Source organism: Pseudopipra pipra, chromosome 5, assembly GCF_036250125.1.
Source record: "Pseudopipra pipra isolate bDixPip1 chromosome 5, bDixPip1.hap1, whole genome shotgun sequence".
In the NCBI taxonomy this organism is placed as follows: Eukaryota; Metazoa; Chordata; class Aves; order Passeriformes; family Pipridae; genus Pseudopipra; species Pseudopipra pipra.
The window spans coordinates 18912877-18927952 of record NC_087553.1 but is presented as its reverse complement, the minus strand read 5'-3'; the positions used below and the strand labels follow the sequence as shown (position 1 = coordinate 18927952).

Sequence of the window (15076 nt, the reverse complement as noted above, 5' to 3'; positions counted from 1 at the left end):
GTCCAGGATGACAAGTTGAGTAATACTGCTGCGGTTCTCCGAGCTCACCACATGCCACATGCTACAGCATTCGTGGCAGCACTGCCCTGTGGAAAGGAGAGAGGAGAGCAAGTACTTAGAGGGGCAGGGAGCTGGAGGGGGTCTGAGTACCCGGTTGCAGGGATCTTGGAAATTGCTGCCAAGGAGGTTGAGAGGCAGGGGGGAGTGGAGTTAAAAGGAATGACAGCAAACAGCGTCAGAAATCCCCTCAGAGCTAGGGAGCACATCTGCAGAGGGGAGCACACTGTGGTTTGCAGGGCTTCATTGTCAGAGCAGGGTCAGCGGGGTTTTGTGCGGCATGTTCAAGCAGGGGTGAGGGTTGGTTTCCCCATGTGTTCCAATGGGGGTTTTCTTCTGCGTCTGCCTTGTCCTCATAAATGTGTCACTGTGGCAGGGCTGAAGGTGGGAGTGTTGAAGCAAACTGGAGTGATTGCTTTGCTGGTTACTTCTTAGTAGCTATGTATGGTGGGTTTTGGCTTGCCACAGCACCCCTCTCCTGAGTAGTTCCTGGGCTTTGGGCAGCTGGGAATTAACTAGAAAATGGGCACTGGATGTGTTTAGGTCTGTTTGCTTCACCATGCTACTGAATTTTGTGAATGTAGAGTAACCTTCATATTTTTCTATGTGAGTGTATAAGTTCATGCATGTATGTGAGCCTATATGAGCTCCAGAAAATGGTCTGGAGGAGAGCTGAGTGTCAGATACTGTCAGTCCTCCAAATGAAGAAGTCATCCGTGTGCATTGCGGATTTTGTTGTGGTTTTGTTATTGAAGCATTTATTCAGCTTTTAACTTTTTAAAGTTGAAAACAAGTCAAGGTTATGTTTGTGCTTAATAATTCAGCAATGGTGCCAGCTCAGCACATTGTCTTTTCCTTCCCTAGTCATTCTGGTTTATTAAAAAGAAACACTGACGACAGATAGAAAGGTGAAGGAGGCTGTGCCTTTCTGCTCTAACTCCTGTCGGGTGCTCACTCCTTCCCTAGGAATCCCCATGGATTTGTGTTCTTCACGGTACCTTTGCCCCAGTGGTACTATCCCTACCCTGGGCAGGGAAAGCTGGCAGCAAGTAAGGACTTAGAAGTCCCCTCTTCTGTGGACCACATCTTTTTTTCTGAATAGACACATTTTCCGTGACAGTGGAATATTACTCAGAGTCCTTCAGTAAGTCTGTCTCAGTGATGCTGTATTTTCACCTCGATTATGAAGTTTGTGGGGTCGTTCTTTGGTGTTTGGTATTTTTAAATAAAGATTTAGAAGATCATTAACTCTTCTGGAGCCAAAGAAGCTTGCATTAAAATAGGGGTTTGTCTTTTCTTTAAAAGTAAAGTAATATTAGGAGCTAATTCTGCCACATGCTAATATGTACGTTGCTTCATTAATCCCCTGTTAATTTGCAGGGGATCAGTTTTCCAGTGATGGTGTTGTCACTGTGAATAAGAATAGATGAACACAATTTTATAAATCTGGGAGAACTGAGAGTACACGGTAAAGCTCATGTTGTGTAACTCCTATTTCCACTGTCCCTGAGCACAAACCAGCATTGTGCACGATTCCCACACGCAGACTTGGCAAGCAATCTGAAACATCCTCTTCTTCTGCCCTGGCTCCTCAACTTTATCTGTGCACCTCCATTTTGTCACAGTGTATCATCTCCTGGTCCCATCTTGACTCTCTGCAGGCCAGAAGCTACACAGTGGTTTTATGGAAATAAATGGAGGGCTTAAGTCAGATCCACGGAAGTGCTTAATACAGGATGAGCCTGAGGATTTGAAATTTGGCTTCTGTAGTCAGAATACTTTGCAGTATTTGACATGAGTTCTTCCAGAGAGCTAGATATATTCCTGGAGACAATGGGAATAGGAGTCTCTTTAGACAGAGGAGGTAAAAATAACATGTACATTCCTGTTATTAAAAATGTGAAGGGGGAGAGCAAGAGAGCAGAAATCTTGAATGTTGTTAGTATAGTTCAATCAGAGGTAGTGATTTATTTAGAGCACAGTATTTTATTTCTGTTGAATACATATTTCTGGAAGAATGTGATTTTTGCATGTGTGTGTGCTGTGTCTGAAGCTTGTGTCCCATTTCCCTTTCCTGCCACTGAGCAAATGAAAAAAGCTGGGGATGGCATCCTGACGCTGTGGTTTCACTCTGATGTTGTATTGCAGGTATGGCCTCGCATGTGCAAGTTTTCTCTCCTCATACCCTTCAGTCAAGTGCCTTCTGTAGCGTGAAGAAACTGAAAGTGGAGCCGAGTTCAAACTGGGATATGACTGGGTACGGCACACACAGCAAAGTCTACAGCCAGAGCAAGAACGTGCAGTCCTCCCAAGCAGCCGCCGCAGCAGCCGTCAACGCCTCCCTCCAGATCCCCAATCCGAGCATCCCCTACGAACAGACCATCATCTTCCCAGCAAGCACGGGGCACATCGTGGTGACATCTGCCAACAGCACTTCTGGTGTGGTTGCAGTGTCTGGGCAAACACTGGGCGGGCCACACAACCTGATGCGTCGCAGCACTGTGAGCCTTCTGGACACCTACCAAAAATGTGGACTTAAGCGCAAGAGTGAGGAGATTGAGAACACAAGCAGCGTGCAGATTATCGAGGAGCATCCACCAATGATTCAGAACAATGCCAGTGGGGCCACTGTAGCCACCGCCACCACTTCCACAGCCACCTCCAAAAACAGTGGCTCCAACAGTGAAGGGGATTACCAGCTGGTGCAACATGAGGTGCTCTGTTCCATGACCAACACGTACGAAGTGTTAGAGTTTCTTGGCCGTGGAACCTTCGGACAAGTAGTCAAATGCTGGAAACGTGGCACTAATGAGATTGTGGCTATCAAGATCCTAAAAAACCACCCTTCCTATGCCCGGCAAGGCCAGATTGAAGTGAGCATCCTGGCTCGGCTGAGCACGGAAAGTGCGGATGACTACAACTTTGTCCGTGCTTACGAGTGCTTCCAGCACAAGAATCACACATGCTTGGTCTTTGAAATGTTGGAACAGAACCTCTATGATTTCCTAAAACAAAATAAATTCAGTCCCTTGCCCCTTAAGTACATTCGACCAATTCTCCAGCAGGTAGCAACTGCCCTAATGAAGCTGAAAAGCCTGGGACTGATTCATGCTGATCTCAAACCAGAGAACATCATGTTGGTAGACCCATCCCGACAGCCATATAGGGTCAAGGTCATAGACTTTGGTTCAGCTAGCCATGTATCTAAAGCTGTGTGTTCTACCTACCTTCAATCCAGATATTACAGGTAAGAGACTGGGCTCATGTAACATAACTAGAAGCATTTTACCTATGGGAATTTTGCTACATTCAGGTAAATGAATGAAAGTCATCCCTTAATCCTAAACAAAGATGGGTCTTAGAATGGCTTGCTGGTGATAGGAAAAAATGGTGTCCTAACCCCTTGGAGTTTACTTGCATTGAAAACCATTGTAAATTTGTAAATAGTTAAAAAGTGTTGTAAAAATAGAGTTTTCCAGTTCCAATTTAGAAAGCCTTTCACCTCTCTTCTCTTTGGGAATGTTTCCAGATGAGAGGACGTCTCTGGAGAGTCCACATTTCTATTCCAAGTAAATGCATGTAGGTTCTTGGTGTCAGTATTACTTTAACCTAAACAATCAATCTATATTTCAAATATGTCTTCCAGTCTTTACTCATACGTGAAAACAGGGATTTTACAAGAATGAGATTGACCCACAGGAAAACTGTGTGGATGCAGATGATGCTTTGTCAGGGAGTAGTTTTCACACAGGCTGTGCAGCTTGCTAGAGTCAATGGGAGTATTCTGGCTGGCTCCTGTCAACTCTCCTCCCAGCAAGCAGACAGCCTGGCCAGGCTGGAAACACCTATTGCCATGTGGGAAGCTGTTGGTAGAGCTGGATGAGTATTGTCAGTGATTTGGTGTTGGACTGAGGACTGGGTGTGGTCTGTTGATTCCCACTCACAGTGCTTTGTTATGTGCTAGGATGGAGTTCTGACCTCTGTGAAGGCGTGCCTGACGTGAAACCTGTGAACCAGCTATATCCCTCTTCATTCTGTTGAACAGTTTTAGCAAAGCAGCCTCTTTTCATAACCCCTGGAAGGCCGTCCTCACCCTCCGTCTTGACTCCAAGACACAAAGTCTCTCTGTAGATGTTTTCCTCAGCCCCTCACTTTGGTACCAGTTGGCTTGAGTCAACATCTCAAGGACTGAGAAAAGCAATTCTGCTACATCAGGGGTGGGGGAAAATAGTGGGAGGGGGGAAACAGAATTTATCTTTAGATAATAGCTGAATTTGGAAATGTTCAGACCGTGTTTTTGTTGTTGCACTTCTGTGAAACAGGCAAAGAGGGAAAACGCGATCCTTCATGATGACTGATTTAATGACAATCAGTCCTGGCAGCATCCACAGCTCATCAGATGGGTTACAGAAAACCAGGGTAGTCGCTCTGTTTGTAAATAGGAAAGAAATCTGTCATACATGGATAGGACTGGGGACAAAAAGCCAACATGAGTTAATAACAGACCCTTTTCCTACTTTAAACTTCAGGGTGGCAAAGCCTACCTGAACTCTGAGCTCAGAAAGAGTTAATTTTCACAGGAACAGGAACTTTGACAGTGTAGCACTGCAGCAGCTGATTTTTATCTGCTTGTCCTTTGCTCTGAAGGAGCAAAAAAATCCTCAACCCTAGTTTATACCTCAGAAGAGGCTTATTAAATGAAATATTCTACCTGATGACAGTCCCATCCTCCAGGAGAGACATGTTTCTGTGGTAAATATGCAAAAGCTTTTAGGATTGCAATTACCTGGCAGACTAGGAATAAAATAAAAAAAAAAAAGATAATACAGGCATTTTGTTGTTGAGTTATCTGTGATTCTGCGTTAGCAGCCTAGGTCCCTAGCTGAAAGACAGAAGGGGCAGCCAAAATGAAATATGTGACAGAAAGCAGAAGTGAAAGAGAAAAATGGTTCATTCTCAGCGACAAACAAGGAATATTTTTGTGTCAGTCTCTGGGGAGGAAAAGGCTTGATAAAATTTGCTTTTTGTATTTTAAATGTTATTCCTGCCCAGTCTGAAGTTACAACTTGATAGATAATAAGTTCTGTCTGTCTAATTCCTCCCTTGTTTTCCGTGCCTGAATTGGTGGGAGGAGGGGAAAAAGGGCAGCAGCTCACCAGGAAAAAAAAAAAGAAAAATCTTGTTGGGTTGAATTACATCAGCAGGGGGCTGCTGATTAAGCTAAATTCAAGTCATGAGGAAAATTTATATTCTTCATTTTCTGATAGGGAAAAATACAGCACAGAGTGAAGACCCCTTCTGCTCCAAAGAGAAGGAACTTTAATGCTAGGGGAAACACTGGGCTTTATAAAGATTTCATGTGTCTTCCATTTAATTTACACTTGTTCTGCTTGCTAGAGTATGAAAGACAAGGGGATGACTTCAAGAAATGGCACATTTAAGCTGAATGTGAAGGAAAAGCTTCCTCAGAGTAGTAAAACCTCTCAGACTCTAAGCAGTCGTGCCAAAGAAGTGACAGAAGCCCGGTGCCTCATGCATTTAAGGAAAGATGAGGCAGAGCACTGGGGAATATAATGTAGAGTTTGAATCTCAGCTGGAGTTTTTTTATCATAGGCTTTTGGGAGCAAATTCCTAAGTTGTCCCCATATTTTATTAACAACTTGCTTTTTCTTTTCTGTATCACTACTTTTGAGACTGTGATGGATAAATCCTTTCAAGGGTTGAAAGGTGTTTGGGATCCTGCTCATTTTCAGGGCAATATAAGGCCTTTCCTCTTCTCCCAGAGGTGGGAGGCAAAAGTATATTTAAACAAACTGTGTTCTTTCTTGACCTGAATCTGCATAAACTAAGAGAAGCCCCATGGCTGCTTGCAGACTTTACATGAGGGATTTGCCATTGCTGCCACGTAACATGCTCTGAAGATGAACCAGATCCTTCAGCCCATTTCTTGTGGGAGGGATGGATTGGAACTTGGTATTGCACTGCTGGTGCTGCTCGGGGGCCCTCGCTGGGTGCACCAAACTCAGCAATGTTTCTGTCCCATTGGGTATATTTCTAAGCTAGTGCTCTCTGGAAGAATGGTGATGGCATTAAGGTGGCAGAGTGGTGTGGAAAGTACCAAAAATGACATCAAAATGTCTTCAGTCTAACAGAATTTAGCTCCCAACCCTCTCAGAGGATATAGCCAGCTCCAGGCTAGATCTGGTGCCATAATTGATACTCTGGAGATCTTTCACTCTTGCTTCTGGGCCCATAGAGGGGCCCAAGGCAAAGCATGACATGACGGCCTAAGGTGGGCCTTGCAGGAGCTCCCTCACTGCCAAGAATCCCTCTCTGGGAGGGCAGTGCCATCATGTCTCCAGTGCAGCCTCAGGCCTCTGATGAAGGGAATGAGCCCCAGCAGGGTCACACCATGGGTCCTGCCCTGACATGACAAAGAACATTACAGCTGCAGTCTGTGGTCATCTGAATGGGTGGTGCTGTGAAGAGGATCATCCTCCTTCTGCCCGCCCATCTTCAGCCTGTGGTGCAAAACTCGCTGTGGTGCAGTTTCTCACGTGGCATCCTTAGCCAGTGCCTGTAGGACCTGACTGGTGGCTGTCCAAATGTCCCTTGCTTGGGACAGGGGTCCCAGCCTTCCCCTCAGTCACCATAGTCCTTCGTCTTGTCCCTTATCACCAGCTGCATCAGCCTGGGCCTGATCATTGACCCTTCATGGGGGTACATGGTGATGCAGCCGTTGTCTGGAGGTGCCTGTGTGAGGAACTGAAGCTGCCCATGGGAGGCTGCTCTGCCCAGCTTGCAGTGCAGGAGCAGGGCTCTGCAACTGGCAGTTTAACCAGACAATTTCTTAAGCTATAAATGAAGCCCTGTTCACAGAGCAACCGATCAAAAGTCTACGACAGCAGCTGTGTCACAGGGTATCTTCCTGGGATTTTATTTTTTTTCTTTTCTTTTTCTTGCTGCAGTTTGAAGGGGAGATCACTGAGGTAGTCTCTATGGTCTCCATTTTGCAGAGAGTCAGAGAGATGAATGACCAGAGAGATCCCTTCTGGGTTGATAAGCTATGTATGGACAGCTTCCTGGGAAAACCCATATCCTGAGAAATACAGGGCTCAGGCTGCAACAGATGTCCCCTTTGATAGAGCCCCTATTCATGTATCCAGGTGGAAGAGGGGATACTACCCTCTGGGAGGTGGGGGTGGTTGGGGTGGCGGGGAGAGCTGTGGTCCTCCCTTGCTGGAACCAGAGTGGTTCCCTATCATGGGGTGGCATCACCAGGATGCTCGGAACAGTTGGGCTGCTCGTGGGGGCACTATCACTATGTTACTTTGCCCTCTTGGCTTTTCTTTGCTGTTCAGCTGAAACAGCTGCTGTGTTGGCACCGCAGGGATGATAACGTTCCGCTAATTAATGGCGTAATCACCTTACGAGATTTAAGTCTTTTAGAATTTGCAAAATATTGCAGATATAAAATAGTGGCTGTCACCTCTGCACTATTAGTGGATAAATGTAGGTTAGGTTCCTTGTTTTCAAAAGGCTTTGGTATGTGGCGTGTCTGGCTCGAGTTGGGATGTCTGCTTTGTAGGTAAGTGGCCTTTGATGAAATGTTTGGATAACAGAGAATGAAGCCGAGTATCAGTTTGAAGAGGTGTTTATCAGTCTAGTTTCAGACTCTGCAAGAAAATATGCAGGCATAAAGGCTACGTGCATGTTGTCAAACGCCCATACAGAGTAGTGAGGCTGTGTGCAGGTGTGGTTTCTAACTGGCTGTACATGCTTAGCTGGGTGAGTGCAGGTCCTGAGGGTGCAGGGGGCTAAACTGGGTCCATCTTGTCACGCATGGACATTGTGCCATGACAGGTATCAGTCCTCTGACTGTGCTGACAGGGAGCCAAAGCAGGGTAGATTCCTGAGCAGTCACAACCTCTTCCCCATCATGTGACTCACGGTATGTGTCATTCTGGCCAAAACTGCCCTTTAAATGAGGCAGTTATAATGGCACAGGGATAGGCTGTGCTTATTTGTTTACTCAGTGAATTGGCATCTGTTAAGTCCTTGTATAACAGTGTTAGTGCACTTGTATTTCAAAATCTTCTGCCATTCTGGACTTGCAAAAACATCTCTATCTCAGACTTGACTGCATTTGCAGCCGTGGGAGTTTCATTGCTCTGCCAGTCTGTTTCAGTCCTACCTGCAACATTCACTGCTTTACTGACTCTGCCTCTCCAAGGTAAAGGGCAGGATAGCTAGATGGTTTGAGGAGGAAAGTTTCTTCTGGGGACTGGAGTGAAACCACAGAGTTCATTGCTAAAGTCTAAGCTTGGTTTCACTTAGTGATGATCATGTCTAGTAGGACTGCAGGCTTGCAAAACTGGCAATACACTGCAGAAGACTTTGTGGAGGAAAGCAGACTTCAAGCTATACTATTTTAAGCAGTTGTTCATTTCTTTCCAAAGGACAGTTGGAGTTTGGAGTTGGTTTTTTCAGAACTAACATTCAGTAGGATTTTTTTTTTCCGAACCAACACCAGGATTAATTGAATCTCAGTTTCATTGTACCCTGACCACCAAGTCTTGGAAGGCAACAGACATTTAGCTGAAAGCTTTTGGCTTTGTCCCATCTTTGTGATAGTCAGGCCAGGTTGGGTTTTGGTTTTACAAAATTCAAGCAAAGATAGTTCTTTGCCAAGTTCCTTTGTGTATAAATCACCTCGGAGCAGGGATGGTAAACCAGCATTATGCTTGCAGTGCATCCAACAGAAGATTCACACTGTATATTCCAAAATAACTCCCTATCTGCGGTCTAATTTAAAACAAAAAACCCTGTATTTTAGCCTAAACAATCTCCTCAGACTAGACTCTCCCTAGTGTTTTCTCTGTTTAAACCTTCTTACCATTTCCCTAGGTGTTTTTTATTTTTCTCTGAGCAGACACTCCAGCTCCTCCTTTATCTTGTCAAAGCTGGTGGTCTGCCCCTTTCCCTGTGACGCTGCACCATCTCCCTGTCCAGCTCCAGCTCCAAGAGGAGCCCTGCATCCCTGTGTAGAGTCAGAAAGGCTGTCTGTCACAGGAGGGCTTTGTTTATTTATTAACTGAGTGTATAAGATATGCTCAGTTATGTACTTCCAGGCACAAGAATATTTGTAACAAAGGCATGTTTTCAAGGAACCTGACAGGGAACCTTTCCCCGGCGAAGAGAGGTCTTCAATAGGCCAAGGAAGGGAGAAGTCTCGTGCTGTCTCCTTTTGCTTCATCTGTGTCTGAGAAGTGGAAAATCAAATATCTCAACTGAATGCTGAGCCAATCTGTTTAGTCCCCTCTCCTCTCTGAAAACAGCTCCTATACGGCAAAGATGGGGCACTGACATACTTACTGACAGTAATTATTCCTTCTGCAGATCTCAGTTTTGTCTTGGTGCCTGGAAAGGAAGGAAATTGTGTGCCCACCAGCAGGGACCAATCCATTAAGGGTGTTGTAGATCAGAGATGAGTATGTGAAAGGCAGCCAGAGGCAGGTACCAGGGTCAGAAGCACTGTTTTTTCATCAGCTGCTGCCACCCCACAGGTGAGGGGCTCTGGTTCGGGTGCAAAAGAGCAAACAAAAGATGGGGGGAAATTTTGCTTCTGAAAAAAGAGCATTTTCCAAAGGCTGCTGCAGCTTTTAAGGACATCAGTGATTCCCACAGAGGGAAAGGCAGCCTTCTAGATCCAGGCAGCCCCATTCACTCTCAGTGATGGTGTCCACAGCTCAGGCAGTGCTGTGTGGACGGGAAACAGGAGCAGGAGCAGAGCTGGTGACATGGCTGCTGATGAGGGCTCAGTGGTCAACCACCAGCTTTGACACAAGTGTCCTGCCCAAACTGGAGTATCTCACCTCACCCTTCTTGACATCAGCTCAAGAGGAACGTGGTTCTGGAGAACTGTGCTCCCCTTCCCCTCCACCCCCTCTACTCCATAACATTTCCACTTAAGCATCCCTTCCCTCTGTGTGCATTCACACCACCCGGTGCCATGTAGTCCCCTGCCTGGGGCTGACCTCCCTAAACACAACACTTTATGGTTTGGAACAAATAACACTCCAAAAGGGGCTGAGCTGGAGTTCCCACATGCTTATTTTAAGGGCTTGCAGAAAGGAGGCAGTGCGCAAATACACTTGTTACCAGTCCGTGTACTACCACTTGAAGTCGTCTGGGAACTCCTGATGAAAACATCACAAACCTTTTTCTTTTAAACCTAGCAATGAATCCTAAACTAATCCCTACCTTCTCTACACTTACTGCCAGACTAGTTTCAATAAAGCTGGGAGGATCAGGGAGTGGCTTGGAAGTCACAGTTTCCCCACTTGTAGGTTGGCCACAGGTGTTCTTGGGTTTACTTTTTTTTTGTTCTCTTTTTTTTTTCTTCTCCTACTACTGTGTCTCCCACATCATCACCAAAACAAGCCTGTCTCAGGACTTCCTGCTGTCTGTTTTTCTTCTCTCCAGCTTTATAAGCACAGTAAGTCCTTTTAAGGCTGCAGCCTGGTGAAATGATGTGAAAAATCAAGGTCACTCTTGTATTTACTGTACCAGGGCAAGTCTGAAACAGCTACAAATAGCTAGCTTTACCTACGAGAAATTAAAACCCTCCTATTCCACCTGTTGGCTGTAGAGCTTCAGACTCCATCTCTGCAGTACATAAAAGACCTACTGTGTTTTGGTAAAGATACCTGTGCCCGGATATTAGGGCATAACCATGCTCATTACAGTGACAAGCAGTTGCTTCTGTGGTGACACTTGTGAGTGACGATACAATTGGCAGGGCTACAGCAAGAGCCAACTGCAATCAGAGTCCACTGTTTGCATGTGTGTGAAAGGCATAAAGTTTGGTCTCTGCTCCTAGTTGCTTACTTCTGTGGTTTTGTGTTTGCTCTTCTTTCTCTCCTCCCACTCAAGTCACTTCCTCACCAAGTGCAAAGGAAACAGAGCAGGGAGAGGGTGCTCTTTTTTTTCAGTTCCAATGACAGAACAGCAGCAGCAGCTCATAGGAACAGCAGTGTGATGACCCACAGCTGTTACTTGAGCAATAGGTGGCCAGTGAAGGCAAAAGCACTGTGATCACACACACTGGTATCATTTTCTGTGTCTTCCTACGCTTACTTCAATGCATATTTGAGTCAGGGCAGTAGCTGGCCAAGGGCAGTGGTGTCTGCTGAGAAGCAAATGAGGTAAGGGGCTGTTGGCATGAGATCGGTGCTCCAAGTGTGAAAATAAGAAGAATTATGAGTAGTGAAATTCATCATCCGCACTTTTGAGTATGAAAAAGCATTAGCAACAGTTTGCACAGGATTTCAGGGATACTTTGCTCAAGTACCATGTATTTAAATCCTATCAGGTTTTTACCTCCCTCTGTACATTTGCTCACTGCAGGCAAGAGATGTAAATATAACATGGAGGAAGCTTTCTGGGTGTGTCTGTGCATTCATTAGGTTCACGAGTTTTAGGGCCCAGCACAGTGGTACTGGAAAGCTGTCTTACACTGAAGACCATTTTCTGATTGGAAAGTGTTACTGCTCTGGTGCTTATTAGCAATGAGGTTAGAAAAGTGACTGACGTTGGTTTATAAATGAATGAGTCATTACCAGAAGAGAGAAATTACCTGAAGATGCTACAGTTACTATGGGGTTACACATTCCCCAGCTTCAGACCCCTGAATGACGTGATTTCAGTCCCCAGTTTAGATTTTCTCAAGCCATTTGCTGCACTGATGCTTCAAATTAGCCTAAGCTAATGTAAAAGCACCTTGTTCTCAGGTGGGAGCTCAGTAGCTACCTCCTTCTCCAGGTCACACTGGGGAAAAGAAGGAACTCTCAAGCAGCTGAGAGCGGTTATCTTGCTTGAAAAACACTAATCTTGTGGCCTGACTTAAGCTGAGTTAGAGCCACAGCTGTTACCTGTTTAAGGAGGAAGGTCAAGGAAATGTCCTTTGCCTTATAGGCTAGATCATACAATAGTTGTTCTGTGGTGCTTTGTAAGGAAAAAAGGAATGCAGAAGAGAGGCATCCATATATATATCCTGTGAGAGACTAACAGTTCTAAGAGAAAGTGGCTCTAGGAACTGAGAGAGGGGCAGGGTGGAGGAGGAATCCTCTTACAGGCCATGGCTACCTGGAAGTTACTGTTTCCCATATAAGGAAAGGTGTGGGAGGAAAGAAGATGAGGTTTCACTCTACTTACTATTTGGAGACTTCAAGACTAGAGATAGCTGATTTCCAAAGAGGACAATGCCCCCCTCCCGTGATGGGCTGGAAGGTAATCTGTGAGTCCCTGAGTGGCAGCTTGGGCTCTATTTTCTGCTTATTGAAGGATAGAAGTAATTGCAGACATTGTTTTAATTTTACAGACATGAGTCATTCTGTGCTGACAATTTTTGCCTTTACTTTGCCTTTATTTTACTGTGACTGCATGGTATCAGTGCTTGGGTGCATGTCCAGGTTCTGTCCCCTCTGTCCCTGCTTCTGTTGGTTTGCATTAACTGGGGTGTAGCAGATTTCTACACACTACAAAACCTATTGTTTCTCTCTAAAGGCTGCTGCTAAGGGGCAGAGGCAGGGTAGATATGGGGGAATTGGCCTGATAAGACATGAAAAGTGCCAAAAGTTTTATGGACAGTTTTCAGATAACTCTGATGACTGGCACAGCTTCTGAGCCCAGGGAGGTCATCAGCTGAAGCATCTAGAGGAGAAGGAGAATTGTGTGTTCCAGCACTTGATGGTCATGCTCACGTTGAGGCAGGCAAGGAGAAGTTAGCAATGTCTCAGTTAACTTGACATCAGGAGGAGCAGTACTGTAATGAGTTGTGGTTTAGCTGCAGATAGTATGATTGCATTGCTTGTGGTAATACTGCTGAGCAACACACTCTCCACTCTCTAGACTATAGGTGTCTGTCACTGTTTACCTTGCACTGTTCTCCTTGGATGCTGTGTTTGCTGGAGCAGGGCTTTGTTTACACCACCTAGTGCACAAGGATTTTTGTGGCTGAGGCCTTTAAACAAAAGGGTAAGAGAGAGTATAATGGTGCATATGAGCACGAGGGGTAGCACGCATGTTAATGTGACAGCTGGCATACAGAAGGAAAGCTGATGGCCTTTTTTGGATCCACCATGGTAAGAATTTTTTATTTCAACCAGTTGCTTCTATGCAGAGCTTTGCACTCAAAGTCTGGGGTACTGGAGTGGAAGGGACATCTGATGAGTTAAGAGAAGTTTCAATATATTTTGTGTAAGAGTGTTTTACTTGCCAGTGGGAGACTACAAAGAGGGAAAAGTCATCCAGGAGGAAAATGGAATGTTTCTTTGATGATCACAACAGTGTTAAGAGGGACAGATAAAATCTAAAATGTAAACAGGTTCAGCTGAGGCTAGCTGAATTTGCTGGTTACTGTGCTAAAAAGTTAATGATGAAATATTGCCAATTGATTTCAGTAGGTAAAAGGAAGTAGTGGTGAAGGCCTATATAAAAAATAAAAGCTTATCTAAGTGATCTCATCCGCATAGCTGTCAAAAATACAGCTCTTGCCATTGTTAGCCGCTTAAATTAGTGGACTGGATTCTGGAGGGCTCCATGAGCACAAGCAAAAGCAGAAGGTAGTCATATTGCTGCTTCTGGAAATGCTTTTCTGGAGGCTCATTTGATAACCTATCTCCTCTTGGCAGGTGTGTGAGGGACCAGGGAAGAGAAAGGTAGTATGGGCTGGATTTTACTTAGCAGTGCCAATATGCATACAGAGATGCGGTGGCTTCAAATGTATTCCTTTGTAAGTGAGGTCAGAATGCAGCTTGATGGGTAAGATACATAATGAGCAATAGAAAGAAAAGCATGTTAACTGGGTTGGAAGATAACATTCTGTCTTTTGAATGGATTCTTGTTATTGTCACCGATGTTACTTTTGGCAAAAAAAATTATGTTGAAATTACTCCTTTTTTCTCTGTTGTTTAGCTCTTGTTCTCAGCTTTGTTATGGCCACAAAGAGAGGATAAAAATGGACTGGCACAAAGTTGGGTTTCCTGTATCATTTAGAGTTATGTTTTCAGCCCTTAGCACTTCAGTAGGGTCTGTTCTTCATTTTGAAAATAGCAATAAAAGAGCAGAGAACATAAGAAAACACAATTCTGCCTTTTTTTTTCCTAATGAAATTGTCAGTGCTAGCCTGAACTCTGCCTCTGATCTGTATGAAGTCTCTAAACTGTGCAGTTCGAAGAAAGCAGAGACAAAAGGAGAGATAAAATATCCATGTGCCTGGCTACTTTAGAAGGTAGTAAAAAGCTCCTGAAATCTTGCTCGTTTTTAATCTGTATGTTTATGTCTACATAAATCCTTTGGGAATAAACTTTAAACATTTACACTGGATTTAGAGAATTACCTTCCAGCCTCAGTACCTATGATCTAGCAAGAGTAACTAAGATTAAGCTTATGTGAATGGCCCTCTTGGCTTTCAGAGTCATGGGTAATGTTAAAGCCTGTGTTGAATTGCTGCTCTAATATGAGGAATGGTAGTAATGGATATGAGTCGTTATGGTGTGTTTGCTGTTCGTGTGTGGTTGTTGGAAGCATTGGGCATGCATGGGGAGATAGCTCATGTCTTAGAAGAAGGATCCCTCTGCAGTGTTTGGCAGCTGAGTGTCAAGACACAGTTAACAGAACCCCTGTCACTTTGGGGAGCTGTTGAGTGGAGCTTGAACAAGCCCAAGCCTTCAGCTGCCTCATCAGAGAAGTGAAGAATTGCCAGCCACTTCACTCCAGCAGCTCGAGAAGTGCAGCAGTGTCTGTCCCATGTTGAGTTGTGAGGATTTTTCCTAGCACCTTGGTGCCCATCTCAGGCTCTGAAGGGCAGCCAAAGTAGAAGCTAGGGAGAAAAGAAGCAGGAGTAAACCCAGGGTATGAGAGATTGACCTTTACCATCCCCATTTTTCATCTGAATCAGAGTTGCTCTAGACAATAGATGATAAAGCCACATAAACCACTCCTTGCAGCTCAGTTC

The 15076-nt window shown here is 44.9% G+C and overlaps 1 protein-coding gene across 4 annotated transcripts in view; it reads left to right on the top strand.

Annotated features, from left to right (window-relative positions):
* Positions 1–15076, top strand: part of HIPK2 (homeodomain interacting protein kinase 2) — a 140427-nt gene that overhangs the window by 41815 nt on the left and 83536 nt on the right. For all 4 annotated transcript variants that reach the window (XM_064654782.1, XM_064654780.1, XM_064654781.1 and 1 more), the window contains one exon: positions 2206–3304. In XM_064654782.1, the coding sequence (XP_064510852.1) occupies positions 2206–3304 (1099 nt within the window). The remainder of the gene's footprint in view (positions 1–2205; positions 3305–15076) is intronic.